Below are 25,592 nucleotides of genomic sequence, written 5' to 3'. Positions count from 1 at the left end.
TATCGATACTTCTCTTGAAATCTTGCTCCGCAAGTGTATGCATATTCAAATATACCAAACAATGGGAATGATAATGAAAATGAATCCATAAAATTACGATTAACACTATTAAGGTATTTATTTAATATAATAATATTAAATATATGAAATTGGATATATATATATATATTCAATCAGTTTTCCAAGGTATAGTATATATATATATATTTACTTTTAATTATGTAATTAATTAATTATATATTAGAATAAAAAATATACATATGATTAAATTTTTGTTTTTTTTATTGTTTCATATATTTAATTAGACAATTTTAAAACGACATACATAGGACAAATATAAAACAGCGTACAATATTGAAAACATTCTAATTGACGACACAATTAAATGAACTTTTTAGCAAATTTGATTAAATCGATAGCCAATTTTAATTCCCGGACGCCACGAACTCCAAGGGATTCCAGTTCCTCGAGTGTCATCTGAACGAGGACTGCCAAGTCGATTTCCTGACGTTTGAACAAATCGATCAGGTGATTGTTACCTGTGCGATTGAGCAGCGAACTAACCCGTGGACTAAGTGCAGGCTGGTTTACTGGCGAGCTTCGCTTGAAATGGCGTTTTTGTGGGGTTCGTTTAGAGACGTCGTCCGTGAGCTGAGTTGATCGGGTATCGCCTTTTGGTTTCGCAAAATTACTTTGATTTGCTGTGCCATGAGCACATGGCGAAAAGACCGATCTAATGCTCATAAAATCCTGCGAGAAATGTCTAGGTGCACGTGAACTGATCAAGCGTCGTGCAGATCCAGCTGCTTGATGAGGTACAGCAAGACTGCTGGGCCTAAGCCCTCGAAAGTTGCGATTCTGCGAGCTGCATGGGGAAGGCGCTGGCGGCGGAATATCATCAAAATTAAATGACCGCGTTGTAAGTGGTGTTATAGGTGTTAGTGGAGATTTGGGATCTGTGCATACATTTTTTTATTAAGAATTTTTTATTTAATTATTTAATTTAGTTTACCTCTCCAAGCACGGTTGTAGCGATCCATCAAACCTTTTTAAAATAATTTTCTTCAAATGTTAATAAGCCTAAGCTGCGAAGAGCTCTTTACAATTCGAACTGTAAATTACATGCATAAGTATATGTATTTACACCTATGTGAGCACATGTATTTGACACACATGCACATATACATAATTACATACATTTATATCCGCGAAGTCATTCAGTCTAGAACCTTTTTTTTGATAGCTGACAACTCTGCACTAGTGTCGAATATAGAGGTGGGTGCTTGTGCAAGCTTTTTAAACTCACTGTACAGTTTCGAAGTCTTGAGCTATTTATAACGGAAGTTTTAATGATTTTATAGAATATAAAACCCGTCCAAATTGACTTGTAAGAAAAGTACAGCAGTTCCAAGTGGTATATGAATGCTTGAAAGTTTTTTCATCAACTTGATCGTAAAATTGTATCGATCTAATAAACCAAAAAGAGTAAATTTAAAGTTCGTTTTAAATAAATTGCTCTTAAATTTCAAAATCGAAGTTCTAAATTTAAAGAGCTCTTTAAGCTTACTAAAGCTTTCAAGAAAAGCGTTTTCGCTCCCTCTTTTGAAAGAAATACGTTCTAAGGCCTATAAAAAGATCAAATCGTTTATAATTGAACAACAGATGGCGCGGTATAGAGTGTACGTGAATTTGTCTGTGGGCTAAGTGCTTATAAGTTTTATGCAGTTGATCACATTACAATATCAAACCTGTTTCTCTAAGTAAATATTATTTAGTACATATATATATAGTATAGGTACATATACGTATATAGAATATTATAGGCAGATAATACTATACTATAATAAAATTGAAAATCAATCGTATTTTGAACCTATTTTTTATAATTGTCAATTAGTGATTACTAAAAGTTGCAAATTAAAGTTCAATAAACTCGAAACAAAACCAAAATTTTAAAATTGTAAATAAAAAGACTTGGCTTTTAAGATCAGGACTTGTGAATATTTAGTATCTAATTAAAGCGAGTTTGACGAGTTTCTTTATTTTTATTTGTTTAATGTCAGTTTAGATACTGCGCATAAAGCTGTTGCGAAAACTGCTCTTACAGATGCTTGACTGCTCAGACAGAAAAAATATATATAAGTGTGTGCATATATAGAATGATGCAGACACATATTTTTCTTGATATGGAAATTAAAGAACAAATCTTCGAATTATTAATGGAACAAGATTTGACTGAGGTTAACCTAGTTTTCGAAGAACTTGGTGAAGGCTTTTGGCTTTTGGCCCCACACGTATCTCAGAGTCTAAATTATGAATTATATGATAATTCAAATGTTGCTCGAGAAATGGCAAAAACCACTATAAATAGTAAACTCTAGAAGATAGTTTGTATCACGCTCGAAACCTGTTCTCCAACATTTTTTTCTGATAAGAACTTTTATTTGGGAACCACGCAAGAAGTCGCCAGATTTACTAGCTCCAAAATGTTCAAATGTTTTAAGAATAATTATTGATTTTTCTTACACATTTCAAATCAAAAGCCAACGAAAATCTCGTTGCAACATTTGCTCCTAAGTTCTGAGGTGATTGTCTGACAATTTTTTGGTTCGGAATATATATTTTACTAAGCACATCAATTATTCACATTTTATTTTTAGACGTTCTTATATGAAGTGACAAGAGACTATAAGTTTTGTGCCTGAAATTTGGAACATATAACAACTATAAATCCACAGAGTTCCATAGGTTTCCAGTTTAAATCACATCTGCTTCGAAATCCGAAAACACTTATTTTAATACATTTAATGAAAAAAATAAATTTATAAATAAAGACGTTTGCTTGATTAATTGATTGTTTTGGGAAATCGACAAAGATTAATTTTATTATTATTTTAGTTTTAGTATATAATATGTCTTATAAGTTACAATTTACATTTTATAAGTTGTAAAATTATTCTATCATTGTATTATTTTGCTCGTGATCGTCGAAGACCTCCATACTTCCATACAAATAAATTAAAATCTAATAACAATATGAATATTGCATTTATTTAAGCTTTTAACACTCTTGTTAGTCTTTTTGTCGCAAGATGCAGCTGGACTTCATTTGAAAAATAAATAATTTTTTAAAAGTTGAATTTTACTTAATTAAAAAGTTCGTTGTCATTTGTCATAAAATTGTTCTTACTCCAAAACTTCGAAAGACATATACAACTTATTAAAAACTGCAAATATATTAAATTAAATTCATAGTTAATTTAGTTAATTTACTCGTTTTATGTATGTCCGTTTATATCTATAAAATATTATTTATATAATGAAGTTTATTTCACCTTTTCGTATTCGCATTCGAATACTAAAACCTTTCTCCGTGAAAGAAATAAATTAAATGAGTTTTGTTCTTCATTCGATTTTTTATTTATGAAGTTTCATGTCAAACCTCAACAAAAGTAAGATATTCAATTTCTTTTTGCAGTTATTTAGTGATTATGTAAACACAAGTTAAACTATGGCTTTATAGTTGTGCTTCAATATTTGCTATGCTCAGCGGACTGGTTGTCCGCCCAACCCATCAGCTATTGAGTTGAGCGTGCAAGTTTCTGCGCTTGTTGTTGCCGGCTTTTTGCTTTTGGCTAACGAAACAGCTGAGAGATCAGAAGCAGCTGCTTTGTGTTTATATTTGTTATTGAGAACACATGCAGCACATGCGCAATGGATGGGACACGAAGCTGAGCTTCGGGTTTGCCATCGGCTGGCCCCCCCACAGGGCGGCTATAAAATTGTGGCTTGGCGCTTTGGCCACTCAGTCGTCTAACGGAGTTCAAACCAGCTGGGCAGAAAAGTTCTGGGGAGCTTTTTGGCAGCAGAGCTGCAGCCGTTTCATTCAGAAAACTTGTAGTTGAAGTGATTGTTTTTAGCGAAATTCGGTCGAGCTAACTCAAAAGATAAACAAGTCCGCTTGTTGTTTCCAAGCCTCTGTTCAAATCCAAATGACGAATATTTCGTGCAGTTATGTTATGCTGAAGTGCACAAAGCGCCATAAATTATAAAATTATTATAGTTCAAGCAAAAAGTAAAATAATAAAAACTATTTCTATATCAGCAGTCAATTGCCATTGATTAACCATTCTAAAAGTTTTCTAAGCCTCTAACAAAAAGAGAAAAAAATCAGTGAAGTGTTAAAAAGCAACAATAAATATTGTAAACACATACATATACATGTGCATGTATGTTTGTACATATATACATACATACAAAGCACTTGCGAAATAAATTAGCTACGCCTGAACAAAAGAACTGAGGTAATTTTTTTCTATTTTTTGTTTGCTTCATTTTATTTATTTGCTCATGCAAATTGAATTAAGCAATTAACCAAAACACAAGCAAAAATATAGTAAGAATACTATTTTTTTTATTTTTGTTAGGTTCGATTTTTCGACATTCATTTTGTCGATTACAAAAAAGAAAAAATCACTTTAACCAATTCTCATTCGCCTAATAATTGTCATTAAACAAACGAACAACTAAGAGAGAATATTAAACTCGGGAGCAAGCGACTGCGTAATACTCCTACTGAATATATATATTCTTATTTTGACATAATTTATAGCACTATCTGTAGATGAAGTTAACAGTGATCTATCTGTGACACCAGCTATGAAACAGTGACTGATACAGGTGTTTCCAATTTCTAGGGATTTGCTATATTTAGATAGAATATTTTTTATTTGGGAGTTATAGCTGTGTTTACAATTCATTTCAAGTATTCAAATAATCTTTACTCTTATAGGCACGACTTTTAAAATAATGGACGTTAAACAAAAGAGACATAAATTGTTCTAAGCAAATATGAAAATTGTTAAGTTTTCTAAAAATTCTATACTAAAGTATATGTGGCAACTTGTAGATGTCTATATATTTCTGAGAGTTAGACACACAATTCCCTATGTCATAAATGTAATTGAATAACAAAAAAAAAGAAAAAAACCCGCGGCAACAATCACAGTTCTATTTTATTTAGGCCTTCAAACGATATACAATGGAGCGTAGATGTAGTTGTAGCTACAGCTATTGCTGTTACTGCAGTCCGGTCTTAGTTCAAGGAAAAATATTAGTGAAATCTCAAAAAAAGCAGACAGATAGAGAGGCAAGTGTGACCACTATTTTGCTTGTACATAGTTGTGTGTACTTCGAAATTGTTTTGTGTATGTTAATTGTTGTGGGCGCACCGACAATTAGATACTCTCGCGAATTAGTTAAGCCAATTGCTGAGGCTGCTGAAATGTGAATCCAAGTGTAGTTAAAATGATATCATACCAAATGTGTTTAGCGCCCTTTGAAAACCTATACATTTTTATTCAATGCATCGGTATAAAAAATTCACAAATGCAAATTCGCCTTAGATCTCTTAAATCTTTTTTAAATAAGCGTGATATGTGTTGGGAAAGCGAAAAGATTCGATTGATTATATTTAATATGCGCTTAACGCCTTTTCTACTATAATCTTTCTACTATATACCATATTTCTAAATACTAAACTTTATATATATATATATATATATATATATATATATATATATATATATATATATATATATATATATATATATATATATATATATATATATATACATATATATATAAAATAAATAAATAGTATTCTGAACTTATGAGATGCTTTATGCAATTTTCATAGCCTGAACCCATTGAAAATGGGAGTGCAGAGTTTAATAGTTTTGTAAAAATATATGCAACAGGCAGAAGGAGGCGTGGCAGACATCATACAGTATACCTATTCTTAATCTGGAGAAGGAGCTGAGTCGTCCGTCTCTCTGTATTAACGCACCGATGTCGTGCACCACAAAAGCTGGAGACTTGAAATTTTAAATATATATTCCAGAATACGCGGTATGAGCAAAATCGCAATAAAACGTATTTGGCAAATACACACATATGAATGCCATTACCAATTTGATTAGGAGAGTTCTCATAGCGAAGCCCACACTGCAGCCTAAGCACTGTCGCTGGGTTAACTGCGCAGTAAGCGGAACGCACGCTTTTGTGAGCGTGTGATGTTTGCTATGTATGCATAAAGGAAAGGAAAGATTAAGATTTTTGATTGAAACGATGCTTTATTAAATAAATATTTAAACGGCATACACAATCTTTCATAATACCCAAAATAAGTTAAAATAAAAAAAAAAGAATTATGTAATGCTTAAATCATTAGTTTCGTATTCAAAAAAATTTGTTTCCGACTTATCTAAAGGGCGGTATTCTGTCTACATGCTGATACAATTATTCGAGCTTTCTTAAAAAATAAATTAAGTATATTTATTTTTAATTTTAGCTCAGAGAGAGTTAACGCTAATTTCATTTTTATTCACAATTATTCACATGGACACAGAACTGATAACTAAATGTGTTAGGATTCGGTTCTGATTGTGAATTGTCACAACCAAAGCAAAAAAGTTGACACAGTCGGGGGTAATTGACTAAAGCTATCTAGCTTAACTACTATTAAGAGTATCTCAAGTTTTTTCTGTAGAGAATTGTTAAGTCGTGGCTGTTGTAAGTTCATCTCTACCTAGTTACTTTTAGGCTGAAATTCTTTAGCCTTGAACCGTCCAACGCCAAAGCAAACCTTGATTGCAGCAATAGCTGAAAATTGTTTGAATCGAAATTTTTGATTAAAGCAACGTGAGATAGCAGTTGATTGGGTCCATGGCTCGGAAATGCACTAAATTTGCAGGAAACATAAAGGATATGACAAATTTAGAATGATGTTTGATTCAGCGAGGCTCGGTCAGTTACACAGAAACTAGAATTCTTTAAGAGAATTGTGAGTATATAGATAACGTCAATGATTTTAATTGAAAGCAAACTCCCATCGTAATGGAATACAAATATGTAGCTATTACGTAAATTTCAAATTTAAAGTCAAGAGGTTTTTAGCTTTAAATTGGACACATACATTAAAGAGTTGCATGCGAAAAACGTTTAAGTGTCTGTTTCTCTGTCACAAATTTAAAATCTCTGCTGTTATTTATGGCAAGCATATTTTCATAGCTGATTACCTTTTGCCTTCTCTCTGCTTTATATAAATTTTGACATTTTTTTGCAAAACTCTGTTCATTTTTCTTTAGACTAAAGGAGTAAAAATATATAACATAATACATATACTATTTTATTGTTAAGAATAGAAAGAGACCAACTTGAAGATGCGGCACCTAATTATTCATCTTTCAAACACATAGCAAATCGATAAATATCGATTTGCGCAGACGGAAATGATAACAATTTTTGTTAATGCTAGCAAGAAGAACCAACAAGACCTAGTTTCAAGAATTTGATTTGGGTTTAATTTAGTTACTGTCTTTTATATCAAGAAATGTATATAGCACCGTTTGTTCTGGAGATCATGATCATAGATAAGTTGAATAGATAAGTCTATTTGAAATAGACTGGCAGTAAAACTCTGTTTTTGTTAAATAGTTCATAAAATTTCATTTCAATGTGTATTTCAAACACAAATTTATCTAATCAGTTCTGGTTCTTAGCATGTAGAGATAGACTTTTTGAATTTAAGCTAATCTATATAGCTATAAAAAATGTGGGACTTTGCTATTTATTGATTGGTGATTGAGCTAGTCACCTGTGATTTATTAATTGATCACTATAAGCCAACTGTTGATTTAATATTTACTATTTCAAAATTATACTCGGTCACGAAGAGAACTCTGTTTAGGACCTTGAAATTTTGAATATAAATTACTGCTTTTAGTCGGTCGCGCTTTCTTTGTCCTTCTGAACACTATTGAAGCCAGATGCTACAAATTTGAAATATGGTCGTGTGCTCCTTTCGAAAGTAACTCGGCAAAAACTATATCCTGCAACATGCTGTCTTGCATGGCACTGCTCCGTGTGCTCTCACATAGGATTTGGTTTGATAAATGTAAATTCTCTCGCGGATCATTAAAAACAATGGGTCATTTCGCGGGGGGAGCAGAAATTAATGGCACGGCCTGAAATGTGGGCTAACAAGTCGGCTTTTGGGGCGTTGAAGTGTTTGCCACAAATGATATTTTTTCGAGCTGCGCTCATCTAATGCATTCTTTGCAGTTACAGTTGCAACTCTTGCCCTGGGGAGTCAGTACCATGTTGCAATTATTATTTCCGGCTCGCAGCGAAACATAAAATGAGCAGGAAGCAACGCGCGCCATGTAAAAAATGAGGCTCGCTAAGGCTCAGCCGAGCCCAACTCTACCAAACCCAACCCAACCTCAACTGAAACCCGGAGCCATCATCTGCACCAAAAAGTGTTTCAGTGCAGCCGGCAGCAGCGTTTCCGCTTTTGTTTGTGCGCGACGCATAATTTGCGGGACAAACATGTAAAAATGCCTGCAGTCAAAGCACACATGTACACATGTACACATGCATGCATGCATACATGCACACATGCATACATTCACACATGCACTGCACATTTATGTAGACACATTGGCGCACAGTCCCTATCCCCTTCAGCAAATGCTGAAGTGTAAAGTGGAGCTGCGGCCAGGAAGGACTCCTATGCGCTTCAAGATGTACAGTTTATCTTGCGCCTGGGCGTCCGGCGTACCCATTGCAACGGAAGAGCAACTACACCGGGACTTTGGGATGGGATTGCACATTGCACATTTGTGTGTTGTCGGTGTGACTGTTTTTTAGGCGTTGCTCCGGCTTGTTTATGATTATAAGTTTATGCTCGAAATGAAATTTTGCAAAAAGCAGTCGCACGACTTTTGGCCACGAATATTTGCATGTAAGTGCAAAAAGCAATGTTGTAGTCCACATCTTCCACACAAGCAGATGATAGTCGGCATTGTAGTGAGAGCACAAAAAGGGAACACCTGTAGTTCTAATCAAAATATGTATTTATTTTAAGGAGTAAAGCTTCTACGCGTTGCATACATAAAGTTTCCATTGGTTTAAATCATATACAGCTGTATGTCGCCTACTACTTCGCAGTTCTAACTTATAAATTCTGGGAATATGGGCCAAATTAATTTGTTTAATGTCATAGGCAGAAATAGGTATGACCAGAAAAATCTATACTCCTGTTGCCAAAACGCAGTAACAGCTTATAATTTTTCCGATAACATATTTCCTGTTTATCGATAAGAATTCGTGTTTTAAGTGCAGCTTAAATTCCGTAAATGCTTCCGTAATGAATACAAAGATTTTGAATATCTCTCTTCAATTACTAGTTATTACTTCAGCAAATATACACATACAAATGTCATTATTACGCTTTGAAAATTTGAGTAATATAGTCTAGATAGACCATCATCAATTGTTTTCTTCTAGTAAGGGCCATGCAGTCTACATCTCAAGCACAACATTAATATCATACATGTATATATAAAATAAATAAATAAAATATAAAATAATATATAAAATAAGTGTGGAATGAATAGCTGGTGATACCAGCTCGCATGGTTCAGGGTATCTCCCAGTCGAGTAGTCTCGACTGGAGCACCCTTACTTGTTTTAAATGAGATATACATGACAACCAATGATTCAATTTCTTGTATATTGCTTGCCATTTTAGACAAATTAACAAAATATCATAAGCAGTGCCAGCTTATCATTTAATTTCCAAACATCGATAATTATATTTAGTTTTTAACCATAACTTAAGCTATCTTATGCATTAGTCTTAAAACTAACGAAAAATATATAAAATAGCTGAAACTTTTGATTTTATCTATTATACACATGGGGATGTCATTATTAATATTTGAAAAATTTCATTTATATGCCACTGCCCCTAGTACCAGGTGTGTTAATACATTTATATGGGTGTATGTGTGAGTATATGCTTTTGTTTAGAAAGTTCATTACACAACAAAGAAGAAGCGTTTCATATGCACAAAATAAAATTTGGTTTGCGTATATTATGTGGATCGAAAAAGCCGTCAGTATTCCGCTTTTCCTCAACAAGCAATAAGAATTGTTTTTATTTTTGTTTTTCATAGTAAATAAATATTATTAATTAAAAATGTTGTATACTGTTTCGGTTTTATGTTGCAGTCATTTACACTTGCCATAACTGATAATTGCAGCAATGTTTAAAATTTGTAGAAAAATACTTAGCGTAAATCATTCAGCTTAGTTTGGAAGCACTAAGTGCTGAAAATTACCATTTGTCACAGATATTGTTAAAATAATTAAGAACGTTGCAATCGTACTCAACCTAATGCGAAATAGTTGAATTTAATGTGAACTTTATTGCATTTTCATTCAAATATCGCTTTTAACAACTTGCAGACGCGCTCGGCAGTCACATATTTGCTCTAACTTTAATGCTGTGGTCGATAGTGCTTTATAATATTTAAATATTTAAAGTAATTATAGTCAATAATTAATAATATTTTAGATACGCTTAAAAAGGAATCGACTTTTATCGATACTAAGGAAATGGATAACGGACGTAGAGATAGACGTGGCTAGATTGACTCAGCTCGTCGTCCTGATCAACAATATATATACATACATTTTCACAAAATTATTACACACTAAATTCTAAATCTAAAGAAATGCACATGACCCTAGATACATGGACAGCCTTACATTGTACATAACTAAATATATAAACCTAAAAACACATAAACATGCATTTAGTTATTTCTATGCTCTTTGGTTTCTATGTGTAAGCGTAACTTGAATACCACAACAGATGAAGCCAGCCAATTTACTGTGGGGTTTCATGTAATGAATACACAAATTTCGCATATTTCGAATTTTGGATACCTCCCCCTTCATCCTCCCCCTCAAATTCTCAAAAAACTTATTTCAAGTACTCAACTTTGCTTTGACAAATACATATACCTGAATTCCATTATTTTGTCCAGAAAGTTTAATTAGGAAAGCACATTTGAAACAAAAGTTATTCAACGATTCATTTCCCCATAGTAAAACCCATAAGCCAGGCCAAGGGCAGACCAAACGCAGCCTCTGCGTAATTTGCGCAGTAAGCAGAGCGAGTGCGTGTGTGTGCATTTAATTATAACAAATCGTAAACAAATAAAAGTCACCACATTTTCATAAATTATTTCCAACCACAGAAAGATTTCACATTGTGGCTCAAATTGAAATCAATAAAAAGGAATGATTCTTAAAGATTGTTTCAAAAGTTAAGTCAGCATCCTTATTATTCCTCTTTATAAGTATATATGTATTAAATATACGATATATATATATATATATATATATATATATGTATATATATATATATATATATAAGTATATAAAAACATTTTAATTAAACCGTGAACTTTTATTAAAAGTTTCAAAGCATTCTAAGCATTACAAAAACGTGAATAGAAAAAATTGAATTTTTACGCTCTATTAAATTTAATTAATTTTCATTTGAGATAAATTTTGCCATTTTTTAAGCTCGTTAAAATTAGTTGGGCGGGTAGAGTTTTAAAGTATTACTATAAGTACTTCAATACGATTTTTGATTTAAATATACATCAAGTTACCAGCATACAACTGTGTTCTTAAAATTAATGTAACAAGTAGAACAAGTTGTGGCAGACCACTTTCAGTATATATATTCTTGATCAGAACGACGAGCAGTCAATTTAGGCATGTCTATCTGTCTATCTAGATCTCTAGAGACTCGAGATATGAATTTTATACGTGCTTAAACCATATATAGTTCGAGCTTTTCATTTATTTTTGCCATTAACTTGCCGATAACTTATCCCATTCCCTCATTATCGATTATCGTAAGAACTGGAGAATTCAGACTTACTCAGTAAGTCCCAGTAAGCTTTAACAGATTTTAGATATCTCTCCCTTTCCCCAAAGTTGCATAAAAACTATTCAAATTCAAACGACTTGTTCTTTGGTAATACACACATTTAGATGCTATCATTTTGCCCATTTCATTAAGAAACTGCATGTAGAACAAAAGTTATTCAACAATTAATTTTCCCTAGTAAAGCTCATAAGCGCAGCCGAAGCGCAGTCGCTGCGTAAAAGAGTGCTCATAAGTGTGTTCGTATGTGTGTGTGCATTAGTTGTTTGTTTTGTAGAAAGCATAGAACTATTGAGTCGGGCAGGTCCGACTGGAACGCTCTTACTTTGTTTTGATATGATATGGGCATATTCTATGCTCAGCCGAAATTATATCAATTCGATCATTTTCGATTTACTGTCATGCAATTTTCCACGAAAGTTTTTCAAGAGGTAACACGGAATATGTGTATTAATAATATTTTATCAATTAAATTCCGTCCATTGCATGTTTAAAATTCAACTAGTATTAGAGGCATAACATGTGTATAAACTCGAGAATATTGAATATATTACTATATTATTGAATATATTACTCACAGCACAGGATATGTTGTACTTAACTAGAGCAGCTTGCCCCAGCTCAAAGGGGCTGGAGGCAATGTAGCTGAGGATAATAAAAGCGCGAGAAACAGCACTGAAAGGGCTTTAGCGTGAGTGCCCTTAGAAAATGAAAGTTAAATAAAGAATTAGGAACTACTTATATCCGTATATAAATTTTATATCCATTTTGCCATTGAAATGTGAAAGGTATCCTCGCTATTAGCTTAATCAATTTATGAGTTCATTTCAATCTATCCATCGTTTCCGCGCGACGGAATTTGAATCGACTTGCAATTTTGTAATTTTGCACTTCATATAAATATTCAGGAAATTAAAAAAATTATTTGCACTGATTATGCTGAGTGTCTGTTGCCTTTTGGCGTTCTTCTCTGATTTTCACTGCTCTTTGATATAATAATAATTTGTTATAATGTTTTAAAAAAATAAAGGACATGAGACACCATGAATAAATTGAGACTAGTTACTTCTCACTAGTTGCTCAGTATTCTTATATAGTAGAGACGAGAGCATGTTTAGTATTGTGTAATAATTTTATTTATACTAGTCGGCATACGTACTTTGAGGAAAATAAATCTTGTTTATTTTTTGTCTAACTTTGAAGTCTCTTTATAAAGAAATATTGTCCATTTTGCAGTGGTGGTTAGTTATATATAAAAATGAACAATTAAGCAATAATTTTTCTTTTCTCAAAGCTTATAACAATAATATAGATGCCATTGCCAACCCGTCAAACGCAACTAATTGTCTTAATTATATTTATAGACTGCAGATTTAAAAATTATAGTTGGATCAATTTTTGCTTTTCCAGAGTATTTTGTAGTTAGTTAAAATCTATTAAAAGATTTTAGCTTGTTAAGACTTGTTGAAATGAATAGCATTCATTTTTGTACTTCTACTTTTTGTGAAATATGTGATGAAGAGATTTTGCATTTAATATATTGGACCACGCTTTTCTTTTGACTAGACAATTTTATTATTTCTAATTACTGTTTTTTTGTATTTCGTCTAAAAAATAAAGTAATAAAGCATTGTTAGCTTTTCTTAAAACTGTAACTTTCACAAAAGGCAGAACAATCAAAATACCTGCTTTTGGCGAATTTAAACCAACATGATGCCCAGTCGATATTCTATTTCACGATGCACAAGAAATGAGCCACTCGACTAAAATGATGCCCCGAAGCGAATTGCATAGGCGTCTCGCTCCTACTTCTCTTCGGTCCCGCTTAGTCAAAGCTTTATCGTGGAGTGAACGAGGCCGTAAACTCCTGGCAACAACGAACAATTTATAGACAAAGTTTAGCCTGTATACAGAGCAGGCTGCTTTGCGAAAACCGTCCTTGAATACACAAATATAATATTCATAAATTTAATACGAGCAAACACTTTTCGCATATTTCGTTCCTCTTAGTTTTCCTATGGCTCGGTTGTTTTTCTCTACTCTGCTGCTATCACGTTTATCGCGGAGGTGACGTCAAGTACGACTCTTGGAAAAAGGTTTGGATTTTTCTTTGGTTTCAGTTTGCATTCTGTTTTCGTTTGTGGTGGCAGAAAGAATAGTAGAATAAATAATACATAATGCAAATAGGCCATAAACAGCGGAATACTAAAGCTAAGGCAACCAGGAAATATTCGTAAACTTTGGCAAACGTAGAACAAGAATAGTAATATCATGAATACACTATATACATATATATTGCAGTTGCTTTTCCTTTGTTTTGTTTGAAAACTGAACAAGTCTGTTCTATCCTATATCAAATGATCAAATTAACTTCTAACTATTACCAAAGAATGCAGGAGAATGATGTCCAGAATAACGGGCTTAAAAAAGCATTAATTAAACTAAGAATATTTATTGCTTAAATCGATAAGCGATGTAAGAGAAAATATTACAAGTTAAATAAATATTTCAACCGACTTAGCTATACAATTGTCATATCATTTTGACCGATTTCTCTCTCATGCTTCAAGTAGGCCTATGTATAAATTTCGTCCATGGCACCAAAACAGCTTCGGTTTCACTTCGTGAAGGAGGAATAAGCGTCTGACTTAATGGACATTTATAGAATACCATAGCGTAATCAGATTATACAATCATATGCATTAAATTTAAACTTTTTAATATATAAATATATGGCATTTATATTATATATTATCTTGTATATGTATATTATTAATTAATGCGAAACCACAGAGTACATTTTGATTGAATTATTATTGGTGTATTACGGTACTCCTATCGCCATACCCATTACGTATGAGTAACTATTAATTAAATCTATATATAACACTTTCATACAAAGGCTTATCTGGTTAACATATTTATCCAGTTTAATGGAGAGGTCTAACCAGACAAGAAGTCGAATGTTTGAATTTATCTTAAAATTATAGCATATATAGAAAATACACGTATTTGACATTATACCCATTTGAAACAGTCAGTTTTAGGGTATTAAAATGGTAAGCTGTTAGTGTGTGGGTCGAAAATAAAATAATCAAAAGTAGTAAAGGAAAGTAGTGGGAAGGGGAATAAGCGTAATCGCTGAACAGCACACAACATGGAAAAAATGCAACCAAATCGGATTAAGAGAGCTCAGGGGTAAAGCAACTGGGCAAAGCGTAAAGCCAACCGCTGAATTGTTCTTCTTTGCACTGTTAAAAGAGATACACATTGCAATAAGACGGTATTTTATAGTTCAACGATGGATTTACGATGTAGCACGACTTTGAACTACATTTGTCGAGGTTGAGTCGACGTCGACCAAAACCCCTGCCTTCGGTTAACTTCCCAGCGCTATATAGCGGCACTCAAAAAAGTATACTTTGTTAACAGCTGTTGTGGGACATGGCATGGGGTGAGGGTGGTTGGTTGGTTGGTTGGTTGGAGCGTTGTTTGCCAGGATGCTGCAGTTGCTTGTGCAATAGACCAATGCGGATACGTCGATAAAGTGTGAATGCAAAGCTGCAATTTGGGCAAGAGTAAGAGGCGAAAACAAAGATGAACTACGGAGTTCCAACGACAGCTTCGGCTGCTGTGCCATCTGCGAGTACTATCAAAAGAGAGCGGCCGTAAAAGAAATGCCGTAACTGCAACAAAATTGCAGCATTCTAAACCGTCCGGCCAAGAAAATTACGGATTCAAATTAGCGGCACTCAATCTCCATCTAAGTCCTACCAACTGTCAGTTTATGCATTTAATGGCAGCCCACTAGACAATTAGGCCCACTTTTATGCAATTTATTCAACTGTTGGCGGGTGAAATGACCAAGGGCTCTTAGACGTTCCTCGATAAAGTGGCCAGCCCCTTCAATATAGAAGCATTACTTAAATTAAATGGATTACTTTTTGCCTGGACTGCATAATATCCTAAATAGTCTTTTTTAATAGGCGGGGCAGTAAAATTTTTTGAAATTTACTTACCTTACCTTACCCTACTTTTTTAAGTATTTCTGACATGATGAATTCCAATCAGAAAATCGTTCACATATCAAATCAGATGTCGATATGTATATTTTAATTAAACTATAAAATTCCTGAATTTCCAAAAATATTTTTTGAGATAAGGAAATGAACTTAAGCTTGTTGTAAATTATTCCTGGGCTTAAAATGTATTGTCAAACAAGTTTTGTATATTCATCTATTATATACACTCGATTAATTGGTTCAAAAAATGCATTTGCACACAACCCATATACAAATATAAACGCACCTATATATGTGTATATATATGTTTATATACACGTAAGTCGGGCATTAAACCGGTTTCCGTCAAGGTTATTACACATTTCTTTCAAGTACACTCAAGTTAGTTTACACCCTTTGCTGCTCAAACCAATATTAGTTGAAAACAAGTTTAAAACTGGCTTGACAGCCAATTGCATATAATTGAATAGAAATAAGTAAGAAAGCTCTAGTCGCGGTGGCCGACTAGGAGATACCCTGTACCCCGTTCAATCTGCATTTTTCCATAGCTTAACAATAAATTTACATAAAGAGAAACCGTCGTGGATGTCGTGTAGAACTTACAACTCCTAGGAGTCACACCAACAATTATTGGCGAATATAAACTAAAGTAGCAACTGACAATTCAAACACACTTGAATCGCAACTGCGATAGAGAAGAATTCATACCTAATACTTAAATTTGGAGAATTTTGGTGTTTGTTCCCTCAATTTAATAAAAAATAAATAATATGAGATATAAGTGCATTTCGATAATGATTTTAAACGATAACAATAAGCCGGAAATAGTTATCGGTTACTTAAAATAAACTTGAATTCTCTAGCTCTTATAGGTGCTGAGATTGACGTGGTCGTACATACGGACAGACGAACATGGCTAAATCAACTAAGTAGTTCGTAGTCCTAATTAAAAATATATATAATTAATACATACATTTTGACAAAACCATTATACCCCGATTTTCAATGAATACTGGGTATAAAAAGTACAGAACAATCACAGCTGTGTAGTATGTACATTGAATTTGCAAGGCGCATCATTTTTCACACCTCACCGAAAATGACCAATGGCTTGACTATAATCAGCTGCCGTAACTCCCTTCCGTCGATCGTACCCCTTGCACGTGGTGTAGAGCTTTAAACAGATACAAGGTCAAGCTCATACAAAGCTATAACAAACCAGTTGGTGAGTGATCCCAGGTACATATGTTAGGTAATGCTATTCGAATGAGTCGAGATAAAAATAATACTCAATCTAGCCGTGCACGACACTTCATAATTCCCATCCGAACAGCTGAACAGCTGTTTGCTATAGACAGATCGACGCGTCGCGACAGTTGAGTGAACCAGCAGCGCCTCAGGCCACAAAATGATTGCAATAGAGCCGCCAAGTGTTCATACAGTCGTATCGGACTTATTTGTTTGAAAACAACAAATTTCGGGAATTTACTAAAATCGACTTGAACGAATGAGATTGAAGTCGATTGCGACAGCCACTGGATGCGATTGTGATTGTCAATTCAAGGCTGCGCTACCTGGGTTCTTGAAGAATGCTGCGTATTTGCTTTGGTTATAGTTTATTACTATTTATATATTTTGTTGATTAAATTGAGAGTTTGAGATCTGTCTAGCGTGTAGAGTGTGTATAATGCAGTCCAAGAAAACTCTGATTATAGAAGTTATTGATTATATTAGATATACCTATATAAGTTTTTGACATTGTTCTTTAGGTCAAAAAGAGTTGATTCTAGTTCGAAAACTATGGAAGATACAATATATTTAAATTTATAAATGATGCATCTGCCCCGTACAAAACTCAGTACAAATCTCTGGCAACAATAGCGCCTTAAATAAGAGCGATTATGTTTTGGTAGAGCTATAATGGTATTTCTCATTATCCCCGCCCCTCGCCAGGTAGCAGCTCGAACATCACACGAGCCTTGTCTTTTCTTTTCAGCAAAGTCTACGACGCAGTCGAAAATATTTATATATGCACAATTATCATAATTGCAATACTTATAAATAAAATTAATGAACTAGAAATCTAGAAGGGTATTTAATATTTTCAGCCTTCAATTGGGCAGTTCTTTCTTTTTTTGTCGTGGAAGGCAAGTTGAACGGTTCGGATTCATAAAGGCCAACATATGCGTGTGAGTGTGTTAGTTATACCAATACATACATATGTATATGCAAACAAGTGGAGCCCACGCTACTTACAAATGTTGCCCATGTGCGTGTACGTGTACGTGTATGCGTTTATGTACTTAGGTGTTTGTGTGGACGTGTGGGGATAGCTGATGTGGACAACGTGTGTATTAGTAATTTATATGCTTCGGCCATGTCGTTGGCAGCATTTAGCTCAAAGCTGTTTATCTCCAAATGACAGTTTAGCTTCATTTTGCAACGGCAGCTAGAATGTACTACACTTCTTAATACATACACCCATACGCACATATATACATGCCATGCATATGTATAAGCTCATGCATGTTCATACTTTTCGTATACAGTGAAAGCTTGGGACGGACATCTCCTTTCAATGGAATGTTCCTTAGACTTAATATATTTCCTTAGTGTCGCCATTTTGACAGGCATTCGATTTTATAGTTGTTGTAGTCGATTTTTAATATTTGTGCATTACTATTTTAGGGAGTGGACAAATACCCGTCTTCAAGCATCCATTTATGTGTTTGTTATAATTCTGAATACGAACGTCTCTCAGTGCGTTCACTGTAAATGCTGTAACTCACAAGGGAATTATTTAGATTTCTCATCCTTAATGCTGTTAATAGCTTACAATCAAGCGCATATTTGTAGTTATAGTTGTTCTCAACAAGTGATATGTTAATGCAATTTGCAAGCGACTGCGGTCCGTTGACACCCTGTTCAGGACAATTACGGCTTATTTCCCCACTGTAGACCAATGGCTTTGCTGTTTGGGTGCTTAAATTCTGCATGCAAAGCCTGTGAATACGAATATGTAGTGCTGATTTGCTATAAAATAGTAAGCTGGCGAGTTACACTAATATGTGGTCTGAATGTTGGCACATAGAGACGAGTGTGGCTGACTAATGTAGAAGGGTCTACCAGTTTACTGCAGAAACTTTTCTAGACGGTTAAGATGATGTTGAATAGGCGATGATGAATAGGACTATGTGAGTTAGCAAAACTATGAGTAAAATATAGGGACAAACTTGGCCATGTTTTCTTTTCTCTTCATTTGTTCATATTTCAATGTGGCCTTCTAAGTCTAGCTAACTTAATCACTTTGAAATTTAAATTAAAAATCTGGGCTCGATCGCCATAGCAGCAAGTACCTTAAAACTGCGTTAAGCCTGATTGTGAATAATTTATCGCATAAAAATAATGATAATATTTATGAAAATAATAATATCAGCAATAATTAAATATATATATATATATATATATATATATATATATATATATATATATATATATATATATATATATATATATATACAACAAACAAATAAATAAATAATCAATAATTTTATTTGTAGCTGAAGCAGAAATTTTTTACATATTTGTTTTTGATTTTACATCTGTCTGAAACGTAAGCGTCTTATTTAAATATCATTGATGTCAATTGCATGCACAAAATAATTAATTTATCGCGAGCAATGCCGGGTAATTTCTTTTCCAGTATTATTTTTACAGATATCCAATCAGAAATATTCACACGATTTATTGTAAAATATGTATTTTAATCGCATAACTTTATATAATATTTTCCCAATTAGTTTTTGTGCTTTGTTAAATAAGACTTCGGCTTTATAATAACAAAATAAAAAACTTTATATTTTGTATGGGATTTTCTAATTAGTTTTGTTAGACGAGCAACTAATGCCTGGAAGTCTAATTGCATCTGCTACTAATTATACGCTTGTTCACTAATTTTGTATATCTGATTGTGTATTCGTCTTGAGTTCATAGAAATCGCAACCGGTTTAAAATACGCCTCTGATCGACCTACAGTGTGACGTAGTGCTTATATATATAAGTAATATAAGTATATAAATATACATGTATAAGTCTCGACTTCTCCCTCAGATTGTATTTTTCTTTGTGCTGAAGCATTAGCTCGTCATTGAAGCAGTATATGTGTACTCATCCAATTAACTTTAAAAGATCTGCTTCTTATACTCGTTCACGAAGAGTTTATTAAATTGCTTTACTGCTGATCTGCCCACATATTCAGCTATTGCAAATATTTACCTTTTATTTCCATTGGATTGGGTATTATTACGAAGAAATAAAGTATTTGAATATGAATATCAATCGTTGGCTCAACTACAGTGGTTATTTAAGTAAGCTAAGTAAGCTGGAGAGTGACCTTGACAGATTTGACCCTGTCACCATGAACCTGGAAGACGAGATACTGTCTACGATAGAGGATTTTGCGGATTTGATTTCGAGCAAGGATTTGAAGTGTCCTAGGCTCTCTGTTCATGATACAGATGAAGCAGTCCATCCGCTCACTGCACACAGTTTGGACGGCCGAAAAGATGTTGAAAGCGGTTGAAATAAGTTCGATATCTTTGCTAACTGTCGACCCTGATGCAGCTCACAGCAGTCTTGGCTGTCCGTAGGAGGTGTTCAACTAAAGCAGTGTCATCTTTACATCTTTACATCTTTACACCAGTGTCATCTTTACATAACAGATACGATTCCTTATAGATTCAGGAGTACTCCAACTCATGCCAATAGTCGATTATTTCCAGTTGGTTTCAGCTAGCCAAACGCCTATCCGGACTTTTGATACCCACAGTCTTCTTTTCATTGTCAGAGAAAATACCGATGTCGGACTCTAGGTTTAATCAAATTCTCATAGATATAGTGACGATGCCGCAGGTAAACGGCTAACGATTATCGACCGGTCTTGTCGATGGCCTGAGGCAGTGCCATTAAAAACTTTGTTGGTACAAGCCGTTTTTGAAGCATTTTACTCCAAGTGGAGAACATGTTTTGGCTGCAACAAAACTATTACTATCGAGTTTGAGTCAGTTTTATTCAACAGCTTAATGATGCTGATTGCCTGCAATGGATGATGATGTGGTAGATCGGCCAATACATCAGGATCGCAGAAGCATTAGTCGCCGTCTCCGTAGGACAGACAACGAAGATGACAATGACCGAAGCGGCTCATCATCGCAACCTCGAAAGTACCAGAAGAGGGTCTCATTCGTGCACCACTTTCAATGTACCCAAAGTTCATTATCTCTTCACACACAAAGTTACTTGATATTCAAACGCAATAGCTATTGTCATGAAGTGGCATCGATAGCGTAGGAAGAGATGTCATTCAATCTTTTTTGTTTGTTTCTCGACTGTCAAATAATATTTAAATAGTAATATTTAATTAGCAATAGCTAAATATAGTAGTTATCAACGTCAATTGGCGCGGTGACAGGTCGGTAATTTTTATATTTTATATTCTAGGCTTTTAAAATTTAAAATTTATATTTTCATAGACAATTCCAATTATAAATGGCAAATTTATATAGTTACTCTAAAAAATACTTTTAATTTTTTTATAATTTTGGCGTTTCCTATCAGATTGACTGAAAATATAAAGTAAAAATTATAAATAACATATAAAATCAATATATGTACTAATTTTCTGGTAGACCATTTCTGATCACACTGAACCCCGAGTGGAATAGCGAATATATTTGGTTTAGAATATATGTTTTATATATGTTATATATATGAATTCAGGGTATATGTCAGATCACATAAAGTATATATATTGTTAATCAGGATGATGAGTTACGTCGAGCCAGTCATGTCCATCTGTCCGATCTCGTAAGCCACAAAAGAGATTGACTTGACTTTAGATGCATATTCGTGAATACTATACTCAATTCGATAACTCATTCCATTTCCCTATTATCAAAAATGTATAATTTGGCCTCGTTTTTTCGGCATAGAATGAATAACGACTTCAGATTTACTGTGTAGGTTCCTGTATTGAAAATAGAGTTTTTGTATATTTTGGACTTCCCCAAATTTGCAAAAATTAATTTCAAATACCAGAGATTGGTGCTTTGTCAAATACTAGCATCTGGGTGCCATAATTATACCTTAAAAATTAAATTAGAAAATCCATCTAAAACAAAGGAAATATCCACACTGCAGTCGGCAGCCCAAGCGCAGCCGCTGCATAAACTGCGCAATAAGCAAAGCTTTGCCATACGTGTATGTATATGTGCATGTGTGGTTTGCAATGTATGTATCTACGCCCATCGGGGTGTGCATATTCTATAGTTTGAGACCTAGAACTTCCAAGTTAATGCTAGGATCCCCCCTTATATTTTGAGCCATTTGGGGCTAGAATCACGAAATTAGGAACAAACCCGCATCTACGTCTATATATTCTCCACTCCAACATGAAAATACCTCTTGGAGCCTAAGCCCAAACATTTTATATTTACGTTGCTGAAGACTCCTACTAAGGATTAGAAAATTGTATGTGCACGTCAGTTGGGTGCGGGGCAAATCGGTAAACAGCGTTTAGACCGTGAATGGGTATTTTACAGTCAAGTGGAGAAACTGCAACATTCTTACTTGCTAATTATATGTTTTTCCATACACAGACACACGCATACTTACATGTGTAGCAATGGATGTACAATAAGCATTATGGTATTTAGACAGGTTCAAACAGAGCGTAACAGACGGGCAGTCAACAAAGTTAACAAATAGTAAACCAATTTAACTTCTCGGCTTTTCGTCTGCTTCACAGCCAGCATCAGGGCTCTGTTGTTGTTGGGCATACGCTCTTACGCCGGCTGCGGCGAAACTGAACATTGAATCCTTTTTCAGTGGTTGGGTTCAGCTGTTTTTTGTGTACTCATTAGAGCGACTTAACATTAACATAAAGTACAAACAATTTCAAACTCTATCTACATTCATCATCTCATTCAAATATATATATATATATATATATATATATATATATATATATATATATATATATGTATATATATATATATATATATATATATATATATATATATGTATATGTGTGTATTTTTTTGTAGGTTATAGCACGAGCATATTAAGTTTGTTTCAAAAATCGATAACTATTCCCGTTTTCTTCTTATCGATTAAAAACATGATCAAAATGCACTTTTTAAATAATATTTCATACGGCTTAAGAGTTAGAAACTCCAAATTTTGTTTATATATAACTATATTTTATACAATTTTGATATTTTTGTTATACCTTGGATCAAAATTTTCACAAATTTTTTAAATTTAAGCTCAGTTGGAGATAAAGCCAACACGTAAAAGAGATTGTATTTTACTAAGCTCCAGTAGAATATGTAGATCATATGCTGAAAATTCATTCATATCCATTAAGTAAAACAAAATAATTACCAAACAAAATAATTACGGTGTCGGTGTTGGTAGAGTTAATTCACATTGTGTAGGCAACGTTGGTTCGAATCTAGGTATCGTAATGTCGGCTTTTTTTTTTTAATTTCTTTCTTACTTGTTTTAAATATATATTTATAGAAATATCACTTTTTCTAGAGAAAAAATATATAACTGTATATAAGTGCCTTGTGTATTATATGTGAACTCAATTTATTTGTTGTTATTATTATTGTTGTATATTATACTCAATAAGTATTTGCCAAATGCAAAGGGAGCTAGTTCGGATATATGGCAGGTGTGTTACTGAAGATTGGATCTATGTTGTCTTACGTAAAGCTAATTAGGTCTTAGAAGGTAGTCGACTACGAACGAATTGAAAGAAAGAAAGCAACGACAAAAACTAAGAATATAGTTTTTTTTTTTATCAAATGGAAAGCATATCTATTATGTATTTAATTTTCTTCAATGAAGTATTTGATTACACCATACTTGATGTTAAAATATAGCTAAGAGATGAAATGCAATTTTAGTTTTTAAATTCAAAGGGCATTCGGAATATGCCATACAGCGATATTGAGAGGGTATCGTCAAGCTTAACACTTCCGTCTCATTTTGGCATATTTTTGGGTTGGTTTTTGCTATTGTGGTACACATGGTGATGTCCGTCCGTTGATTGTTTACAACAAAAACTGCGCAAAATCAAATAAGCAACACCATGCCGACAACTTTTATGCAGTGGAAAAAAGTTAAAGTTGAGCAAAGGAGTTGAGCAAACCGGCAGCCAACAAATACATATTGCTAGCACAAACTGCAAGCCATCAAAAGCCGGAAACTAAATTTTGTGGCAGAAGTTAAGCCAACGCAAAACTTGTCGATTGTGCGTTGGCTGCTGCGGCGGCATCAAAACTTTTTATTTCTTAGATTTTTTATTGCGAAATTTCTGCCAACAACTGATTTGACTGAGGACTTATAGCCCGCCCCGCCACACCTTCCCCCCGATGTCTATGCAGTATTAAAAGGTACAGCAGCCAAAATATATTCCCTGCTTGAGCCAGAATATTGTTTACGGTATGATTATGTTCTTCTTTGCAGAAATTTAGCTTAAGGAAAACATTTTAAATACAATACTGACCGAGACACTGCTTTTGGTTGATATATTGCTTAAATGAGCCTTTTAACGATAATCGGCTTTGAGCTCCAAATATGATTCAACATAAAATTCTATAGTGCTTAAAGTAAAGATCTTGAAAACAAGCTTATTCTATATATTATATATACTTCTATCGATCTAACCTTAATAATAAATTACATATAAGCGAAATAATGTATCTTGAGATTTTTAGTTAATATATCTAGTATCACTATAGGTACCTTGCTATTTTCCAGTTAAATATTTAATAAGAATTGCATACTGGCTCATTTAGTAAGATCTGTACGCTAATCCATTCACGTAATGCGTTTCTGGCTGTTTAAAGTACTTCTGACTTATGTTGGACATTTCGTAAGCGAGCTGCTCTGCCCCGTTTGTTGACGGTAGTTAACAATTTCGTGTTTCAGAAGTTTGCTTATAAATCAACTTTGTGGTACCACAAGCGAACTTTTCCTTTTGAGACACAGAGTGCATATATTTTACCATTATGCTCCGCAGTCCAGTGAGTGTGTCCGAAGCTATTTTCACTGCTGAATAGACAAAGTCCTCTACTATTTACATTCGTGTTCACATTATTGGAATAACAGATTAGACCTCTGGGAGGTGGGAATCGTGGCATTGATGAATTGGTTGCAACTTGTTTTTTGTGACTAATTTTTGGTAATTATTATAGTTTATTTTCACTTTTATGGGAAAATAATGTAGTCATATTATATTTCAATCTTTATGTTAAACAAACACTTTTTTAGTTTTTCAGAAATTAATCAATGAGACTATTTGTTGTGCGCTAAATCCATTGTAAGCTACAAAAGCTAAAGACTTGAAACTTGAAATATATATGTATACCACGTGCAGTACAAGCTTATTGCTATAAGTCGATATTTCGATTTCTTTTTTTTTTAGAGTAGCTTGAAGATCACTAGAGACGAAACGTAGAATTGACTATGTGGGTTTCCGTATGGATAGTTACCTAAGCCTTCCCTGAATTTCGAAAAAATCATATTTCTAATATCTATTATTGTGATGTGATACAGCTGATATGTGTTTATTATATTCAAAAACTTAAATTGGCTTATACAAATTGGGTATATAAAGCAATACGATTTTCCGTAAAAATGAATGAACAATATCATTTTATTTTATAATTGCCATAATAATGGTAACA

At 33.6% G+C, this 25,592-nt stretch overlaps 2 protein-coding genes across 3 annotated transcripts in view; one reads left to right on the top strand and one right to left on the bottom strand.

Moving 5' to 3' along the window:
* Nucleotides 1-264: 264 nt before the first annotated feature.
* LOC111604324 lies at nt 265-1,157 on the bottom strand. Of its 2 annotated transcripts, none has more exons than XM_023322380.2 (2): nt 1,013-1,157; nt 265-881 (listed from the first exon to the last, which is right to left on the bottom strand). In XM_023322380.2, the coding sequence occupies exons 1-2, from the start codon at nt 1,038-1,040 to the stop codon at nt 382-384; spliced, it is 528 nt and encodes a 175-aa protein (XP_023178148.1). In that variant the 5' UTR covers nt 1,041-1,157; the 3' UTR covers nt 265-381. The 2 variants fall into 2 exon arrangements, with proteins under 2 accessions (XP_023178148.1, XP_023178146.1); XM_023322378.2 differs by having other exon boundaries at nt 265-956; nt 1,013-1,155.
* A 2,664-nt stretch (nt 1,158-3,821) lies between these two features.
* Nucleotides 3,822-25,592, top strand: part of LOC111604288 (Ig-like and fibronectin type-III domain-containing protein 2) — a 44,352-nt gene continuing 22,581 nt past the window's right edge. The window contains exon 1 of the mRNA XM_023322304.2: nt 3,822-4,304. The gene's annotated coding sequence lies outside the window, so the exon portion shown is untranslated. The remainder of the gene's footprint in view (nt 4,305-25,592) is intronic.

Source organism: Drosophila hydei, unplaced genomic scaffold (genome assembly GCF_003285905.1).
Source record: "Drosophila hydei strain 15085-1641.00,03,60 unplaced genomic scaffold, DhydRS2 tig00000001-arrow-pilon, whole genome shotgun sequence".
NCBI classification, from domain to species: domain Eukaryota; kingdom Metazoa; phylum Arthropoda; class Insecta; order Diptera; family Drosophilidae; genus Drosophila; species Drosophila hydei.
This window is presented reverse-complemented; position numbering and strand designations above follow the sequence as displayed.